This window comes from Danio aesculapii, chromosome 14 (assembly GCF_903798145.1).
Source record: "Danio aesculapii chromosome 14, fDanAes4.1, whole genome shotgun sequence".
Taxonomy (NCBI): Eukaryota; Metazoa; Chordata; class Actinopteri; order Cypriniformes; family Danionidae; genus Danio; species Danio aesculapii.
Window position 1 is genome coordinate 10,182,276 of NC_079448.1, and position 8,727 is coordinate 10,191,002.

The 8,727-nt window shown below is 36.2% G+C and overlaps 1 protein-coding gene across 1 annotated transcript; it reads left to right on the top strand.

Annotated features, from left to right (window-relative positions):
* Positions 1-1,727: 1,727 nt before the first annotated feature.
* Positions 1,728-8,351, top strand: polr1d (RNA polymerase I and III subunit D). Its single transcript, XM_056472335.1, has 5 exons — positions 1,728-1,817; positions 4,006-4,103; positions 4,206-4,282; positions 4,497-4,579; positions 8,054-8,351. The coding sequence occupies exons 1-5, from the start codon at positions 1,782-1,784 to the stop codon at positions 8,096-8,098; spliced, it is 339 nt and encodes a 112-aa protein (XP_056328310.1). The 5' UTR covers positions 1,728-1,781; the 3' UTR covers positions 8,099-8,351.
* Positions 8,352-8,727: the final 376 nt, after the last annotated feature.

Consider the following 8,727-nt stretch of genomic DNA (forward strand, 5'->3'; position numbering starts at 1 on the left):
ATTTGATTGAGAAAAGACACTTTTTTAATATACTAAAATGGTAGTTTTTCATTTGTTGCCTCAGGGCAATATTGTGCAGTTAGACCACTTTTGTAAAAACAATAACATCCTATAGATGGAAATGTATATTTATCATCATAATATAGTTTTTTTTCTTTTCTTTTTTGCTTTATTGTATACTATTACTCACGGGAAATTGATTTTGAAGCATTTTATGGAGGTAAAGAACAAGATTGAGCAGTTATAGGCTCATTCCTTCCGACATCAAGCTTAAAGAATCACATTAGCTACTGTATGTTTCCATTCGAAGAGGCTAATTAAACTTGCAAAAAGCCACAGTTCCGCACAGTTTATATTTAACCCTGATTGAACAAACCTGATTAAACTAGTTGAGTTCCTCATGCTTGTTTGAAACTTTAAGGTAAATGTGTTGAAGCAGGGTTGGAAGTTTGGAACTAAACCTAAAAATTAGGGCGAAATATTTTTCCCCTAAAACAAAAATTCATGACATAGAGGGTTAAAAGAACCACCAATAACCAATTATCAGGCCTAAAAAATATATATAAATATATATATATATATTTACTGAATATCTTGAAATTTGAAACTACTTAATCAAATAATTACTTTTTCGAATTAAACTGAAACTGTGATAAAATAAAAATTGTACATTGTTAATATGGCAAGCTTAAAAATGAATTTTGTCACGGGACAGTTGCAACAGCTTTAACACTTGATAGCTATACCCGTTTAAAGAAAACAGTGATTTAAATTATATGAAGGAATAATGTTTCACAAAAACAGATTAGACAGTATGAGAAATTTTCTTAACATTAAAAGAAAATACTTTTTTAAATTAAAAATTAGTTTTATACTGAAGGAATAATCACATAAGGCTGATTTCTCTCAGATTGAATGGGGGGGGGGGGGGGGGGGGGGGGGGGGGGTCTAATTGAGAATAAGTAGTATGAATGTCATCACTCAAGTTCATTCCTGAAAGGAGGAATAAGACTTGTTGCAACCGTCCCCATTCTCCCCTGCGTAAGGGCATTCCTAAATGTGCTATAATACATTTGACAGTTATCTAAACTAATACACAATAGGTAGGCCCACATAGAATCTGTGCGCGCAGAAATCCGCAGATTTTAGCCCATCATTAAGTCTATGTATTTACTTGTGTAAATGTGTGTAAATTTATGTTCACTCAATTTTTAAATTCTTTTCACTAATATTGTGATGTAATAATAGTGATATTAAAATGTTCATAATTTATTTACAATACAGTTTGTAAAGTAATACTTTCTGTCTTTTAGTAGAGATATTATATGAGAGACTTGCTTTGTTTTCCAAATAAGTGGATCTAAATGGATTTGCATTGTAAACATTAAATAAAAGTTAAAAATTTATTATTTTAAGTTTACTAAGTTCATATATTAAGTTTTTTTTTATTGATGACACTCCTAAAATCATTCCACATAAATCCGCAGATTTTTTTTTACTAAATTCTCCGCAAAATGTCCGCAGATTCTTTCTTTTTATCTGATCTGAGGATAGATATAATAGATAAAGAAATTGACAGTGAAGAGGGCAACATACAAAAATATAACAGCGATTTAGAGATTTAGTAAATTATACACAAATGTCGTGCAAATCATATACGTTACGAGTGTTTTCTTGTTAAGTCAAACTATTTTAATTGTTGTTTTGTCGCTACCGAAATACGTCAGCAGCCAGACCACGTTACCAACACTGAGCATGCGTGGATCAACAGCAACCGCAACATGGCTGAGCTTGGACAGAAACACGCGCTGGAGATGGTAAAAGAGTTTATTTACGCATTTGTTTGTTATTATTATTTCGTTTTTGTCATTCAGTATGCAAGAACGTTTATTTATATTTTGAAATATTTGGCCATATGTGGCTTTCTAATGTTTTGTTTTCATTCACTATGCATTTACCTCTTTACTCAAAGGTTTATATACATTTTTAATATGATCTATAATCTACCAAAGCTTCCACAAGATGTATTCTTTCTTAAGAGAGAACGTTGTGGCAAACACCACAGAAAACAAAAGATACAGTAAAGTGTATTGTTACCATGTTGAGGAAATTAAGGTAATATATTCACACATCCAGAATTTTAATAATATAATTTCTGAAATATATTCTTTGCTAATACTAAATAGTGAAATCATATTAGCAGCCAATGACTGTCAAAGTATGCCAATCAAATAGTGCTGAATATTCAAAGTACCATGGTAAGGGTAGGATGCATGTCACACGTTGTGACTGAACGAATCGATTTAACCTCAATGTTGAGGAAACACTGTCAGTCATATTATTGTAGTACAACAAGCTGTACTGGACACACACCAGGTGTTTGGACAGTAGAAGTGCTCTGGGCAAGCTGAGCCGTCAGAGCATTCACAGCTTTGTTTTTTCTTCTGTTTTGTATGTTAAAAAAGAAATCTGTAACCATTGACTTCCATTCATGTATTTGTTTTCCCTACTATGGTTGTCAATGATTTCAGCCTTCACCTAAATATCTTCTTTTGAACTTATATATTTTCTTTTGATGTTTATAACCGCTTGAGGGTGAGCAAATTGTGAGGAAATGTCTGTTTTGTGGTAAACTATCCATTTATTTTAGTGTTGATATACACTCACTGGCCACTTTATTAGGTACACCTTACTAGTACTGAGTTGGACCCCCTTTGCCTTCAGAACTGCCTTAAACCTTCATGGCATAGATTCAACAAGGTACTGGAAATATTCCTCAGATATTTTGACATAATAGCATCATGCAGTTGCTGCAGATTTGTCGGCTGTACATCCATGATACGAATCTCCTGCTCCACCACATCCCAAAGATGCTCTATTGGATTGACATCTGGTGGCTGTGGAGGCCATTTGATTACAGTAAACTCAGTTTGTCATGGTTAAGAAACCAGTTTGAGATGATTTGCGCTTGATGACATGGTGCGTTATCCTGCTGGAAAGGATGAAAGGACATGGGATGGACATGGTCAGAAACAATACACGTGTAGGCTGTGGCGTTGACACAAGGCTCAATTGGTACTAATAGACCCAAAGTGTGCCAAGAAAATATCCTCCACACCATTACACCACCACTACCAACCTGAACTGTTGATACAAGGTAGGATGGATCTATGCTTTCATGTTTTAGATGCCAAATTCTGACCCTACTATCCGAATGTTGAGATTCATCAGACCAGGAAACGTTTTTCCAATCTTCTATTGTCCAATTTTGGCAAGCCTGTGCGAATTGGAGCCTCAGTTTCCTGTTCTTAGCTGACAGGAGTGGCACACGGTGTGGTCTTCTGCTGCTGTAGCCCATCCGCCTCAAGGTTGAACATGTTGTGCATTGAGAGATGCTCTTCTGCATACTTCAGTTGTAACGAGTGGTTATTTGAGTTACTGTTGCCTTTCTATCAGCTCGAACCAGTTTGGCCATTCTCCTCCGACCACTGGATTAGTGCATTCTGCCGCTCACCGGATATTTCCTCTTTTTCAGAACATTCTCTGTAAACCCTAGAGATGGTTGTGCATGAAAATCCCAGTAGATGAGCAGTATCTGAAATACTCAGACCAGCCCATCTGACACCAACAACCATGCCATGTTTGAAGTCACTTAAATCACTTTTCTTCCTCATTCTGATGCTCAGTTTGAACTGCAGCAGATCGTCTTTACCATGTCTACATGCATAAATGCATTGAGTTGCTGCCATGTGATTGGCTGATTAAAATTTTGTGTTAACGAGCAGTTGGACAGGTGTATCTAATAAAGTGACCAGTGAGTGTATGTTTTTAAAATTCCTTGTTATTTTTATGTGCTCATTTATTGATGATCTTTATCTTGAATCCTTATTTTTAGTCCATGTTGCGGTTCGGAAGGTCTAAATGTATTTGTAATATCAGTTATGTTATTTTGCCTACAGTTCTCCACAACTAGACCTGTGATTTAAATCTTCTACTTTCAAACAGGTCCGGACGGATGGAGCAGATGAGGGTTGTGTGACATTTGTGCTCAATGAAGAGGATCACACACTTGGAAACTCCCTCAGATACATGATCATGAAGAGGTTAGATAACCTACATGTTTTGCGTGTGTCTTTCTGAACTTTCTGCCATGGGAAATGATTTGGACATGCTAACATGATTCATGCTTGACTTTTTTTCTTTAGTCAGGACGTGGAATTCTGTGGATACAGCATCACACACCCATCAGAAAGCAAAATCAACTTCAGGATACAGACGCGAGGTGTGAAATCTGACAGTTAGCATTTTGCTCAAAAGCAAACAAAACTAGGCTTTAACTGACTAGACCAGAACGCTGATTCAGACTTGGCATTGTGCTAAAAGTGTCTGTCTGATATGTTAATGTGGTGTTTGTTTAATATGGCTGCTGCACATTAATTAGAAACATGTTTATTTTCAGTAATCAGTGTTCATTAGTTCTGTGATTAATGTTGCAGATGGAGTTCCAGCTTCAGAACCGCTGCGCAATGGCTTGAACAATCTGACAGATGTCTGCAAACATGTATTGCAAACGTTTGAGGTAAGACTTGAATGCACAACATCAGCATGTTAAGTCTATTTAAAATGTTTAGTTTTTAGAAGGACTGAACAATATATTGAAATAAAATTTTTGAAAACAGAAAAAATTATCATATAAGACCAATGATTTTAGTAGGATTAAAGGGATAGTTCACACCAAAACAAAAGAATTCCCACTATTTACTCCCACTCAGTGGATGGAAATGTTGCTTATTTTGCACGTCTTTCATGCAATATTCCAGTTTTGTGCATGAATTTAATTCACATCTTTGGATGGAAACATAGCTATTGATTTCCATATTAGGAACAAAAATACTCAATAAGTCAATGGCAACATTCTTCAGTATGTAGTATAGTCCTTTGGGTTCGAAAGAAGAAACTCAGAAGAAAAAAAGAGCCTTCATTTTGGCCTTTAGTATTAGTCATTTATTTATGTATTTATTTTTAATTTTTTCAGATTTATGCTAGTTCTGTAGATTTAAATTTTATTATTTTTTCCTTATTTGGCCAATTTTTATAAGAATGTTCTCTGTTGCAGTCAGATTACAGATTGGATCAAATCTTAGAAATGGGTTTTTAAAAATTAACAGAGGGATTTTGAATTAAGATCAGACCATGTAATCCAATCTTACATTTGTTTGTAAGTCCTTTGGGTTAAGGTTGGGTCGATAGACGATGCCATTGTCTATCGACGATGGCCGATAAACATCAAGATACTGAGCCGGCATCACGATCCTCCACCCCTGTCACCTGCTTGCGAAAAAACACAGGACCCCATTTACACTAATTTTAATATGGCATTTTATAATGAATACGATCCACGTCCACACTGGCGTTTCACCTAGCATTTCTGAAAAGCCCTCCTTCTACTCTATACCACTAAAAACGTACATCACGTGACCACACAAACACACAAAGACTCTGTCATGCGCTGCAGTGTAGGCAATGTGCGCGTCTGACTCTGAGCTCTAGCAGTCACCCCAGGGAGCAGTGCACATCGGACAGTTTATCAAGGATGTACCGCTGGATCGCGTCTCACGATAATTTTTAAACGTGATATTTAATTAATCTTGTCTCTATCTAACGACTCTTCTGTATTTTGATTCTATCAGGTAACGTGTCACAGCATCAGTACACTGCTTCAATCTTTCGCTCTCACGCGTGTACCAAGTTTGTCGACACCAGTATAATAACACAGATCACTCTACCTATTCATGTCAGGACTACCTAGTCCTGCGGAAAAAGTGATTGACAGGTGGTAATTTGTGTGTAACTGATCTTTATTTATTTATGATTTGGTTATGGGTTAAACAAAGACCATGCAGGGTCAGGTAGTTGAAACGGTAGGCTACAAATAATAAATTAGTTATGAATGAATTAATTATTCATAAATAAATAATTCACCGCGGCCTACGACGGCGATGCCATCGTCCATCGCAGTGTTTCACATTAGACCTCGTACGATGCCACATTGGTTTAATGCCACTTAGGGTTATTCAAATCTTTGAACTCAGATGGGGATCAATTTGATCCAAAAAACAGAATTATCCTGATGCTATTAAAAGGGTGGATTCAGTTGTGAACTTAAGTGTAACTTAATGGTTCCTGATGATATATAAATTCTTTTATATTTGAAGCCTATATGAAGCATGTCACATGTAATGAGATATGGTAAACAACAACAAAATATCAAAGCAGTATTGTATTAGAACAAACTAAAACATGTCAAATGTTTGTTGATTGCATCTTACCATTAAACCAAACAATGGCTGTTTGTGGCCACTGGTATTTTGCCTACCTGTTGTTTTTTGCTAAGCCAGTAAGCGACACTGTTGGTTTCATTTAAGGCTTTAGTAAAACAGGATTTGGTATTCCTGAAATTTGGTATTTGGATCACAGGGATCCAACCCAGTGTTCCTTTAAAAACTGTCATAAAAATAAAGGCGATTGTGTGATTTTTATTATTATTTTTCAAATCATCCTGAACGATTCTCTCATGTCAGACTGCATGAACATGGCTCCCATGTCACACTGTAAGATCTCAGCTGTCATAAAGTCAGACTGAATGACAATGAAGACGTGCCAAACACGAAAGACAACTCCCCCGGAGTTTAACGTCATCCACTTGTGACACTTTCACTATACCACATTCTGAAATGATTCCTCAAAGCAAACGTAAACAATCTGTAGTGGCAATTTTGCACACAGCATGTCTCAATAATAAAACCAGGAAGAAAAAAACTGTTTTGACATTCCCCCCAGTCATTTGAATTGTCGTATGGATTGCGTCATCGAATCCAGAGCTCCTATTGGTTCTTGGAATGACGCTCATTGCAGCTGTTGTCACACTGCAGGAAAGTGTCTGAAATCTTCTGACACTGCCAGAACTAATTTTTTTTTTCTTATTTGGCCAATTTCTATAAGAATGTTCTCTGTTGCAGTCACATTTGTGTGTGTTTGTGTGTGCGCGCATACAAGACATTCAAATTGCATTTGTGCTCTGCATCCAGACCTTTACAGAAACGTAAAACATTCCAGATTTCTACTAGGTTCATTACTTTTTTTTGGACAAATGAATCTCTAAAAAAAGGTTATTTTTCACTTTTCCCACCAGGGCCGAGTTTTTCAAAAGTAATCCAGTGGGATTTTAGATTACAGATTGGATTACAGATTACAAATCTTTGAAATGGGTTTTTAAAAAGCAACAGAGGGATTTTGAATTAAGATCAGACCGTGTAATCCAATCTTAAATTTGTTTGTATGCCATTGTCTATCGCCGATGGCCGATAGACCTCACGATCCTCCGCCCCCGTCACCTGCTTGTGAAAAATACACAAGGCCCCATTTACACTCCTATTGGTTCTTGGAATGACGCTCATTGCAGCTGTTGTCAAACTGCAGGAAAGTGTCTGAAATCTTCTGACACTGCCAGAACTTCATCGGAGGAAAAATCTGATCGTAAGGGGCACTAAGCGGCTGTCTATGAACATGTCAAACCAACAATCACAGATTTTAGCTTAGGATTTCAGGAAGCTTAGGATTTCCCAGATGACAAAATCATGGCTGAAATCTCACAGTGTGAGCAGGGCTTTAGATAGCTCAGTTAAGTCTGGATATCAAAACATGGGATTTCCAATTTGATTCAGATTAAATTTTTTTAAAACTGGGCCCTGAACAGTGAATTTGTTTATTCTTTTTAAACACACCTTTAGAACAACTGAAACAAGTTCAGGTTTTGTGTGTTTAAGGTAGATTATGCCCCTGAAAAGAGACATAAAAAAAACATACTGAAACCTCCATCGGGTTGTCCTGAGCATCTATGCTGATTAATGGTTAAACCAAAAGTTACATTTTATTCTTCAATATAAAATCACAATATTTAGATGCAACGTTCTCAGCCACTGATTATAAAGTTATTTGCAAAACCCAATCAAATGTTCAACATCCTCTTTCTCTTGTATTCTGATTTAAACAGGCACGGATGAAAGAATTCAAGGAGCAAGAAGAATCCATGACATGAAGAGCAATACTTGGTGAACGCTGAAGTTGTAGAAATGTTTTGTAGAAATGATTTTGTATGTATGAACTTCTATATCAGTGAGATTTATTTTTGTGAGCATGTGGACACTGGTAAATTGTCATGCAATGTTGTCATAATAATAGCAACAGAATATTTATTTCAGAATATCAAAACAATGCTATAAGATCAAAAATTAATAATGTTTTTAAAATGATGCATCAAATGAGGAATATTATCTGTTTTGAATGCAGATCATTTGTTTTGACGTTTACCATTTCTGAAAAATAAAAATGGTATAAAAATGATGACTTTTACAAGTGTGGCATTACGTGTGCAGTGATGCACGTTTACACTGGTTTATATTTCAGTTTTACACTTTAAAGGTTTTCACATAGCTGGCTGTTTTAGTCACTTGTAGCTCAGGCTGTGCCAACATTTTAGTTAAGCATGTAAATGGTAGTCAGGTGCAACCCTAAATCAGAAAAGGTTGGGACAGTATGGAAAACGCAAATAAAAAAGTAGGTAGTTCCTGTCATTCAGAACTGCATCAAGAATCCTCATTCACCTATAAGTCATTTCACCATATGGGCTCAGGACTACTTTGGCAAACCTTTAAGTACCACAATACG

Coding starts and splice junctions, on each gene's coding strand:
- polr1d (XM_056472335.1), top strand. CDS start 1,782: ATGGCTGAGCTTGGACAGAAACACGCGCTGGAGATG. Junction 4,104..4,205: donor AGATACATGATCATGAAGAG/GTTAGATAACCT, acceptor TTTTTTCTTTAG/TCAGGACGTGGAATTCTGTG. Junction 4,580..8,053: donor ATGTATTGCAAACGTTTGAG/GTAAGACTTGAA, acceptor TGATTTAAACAG/GCACGGATGAAAGAATTCAA.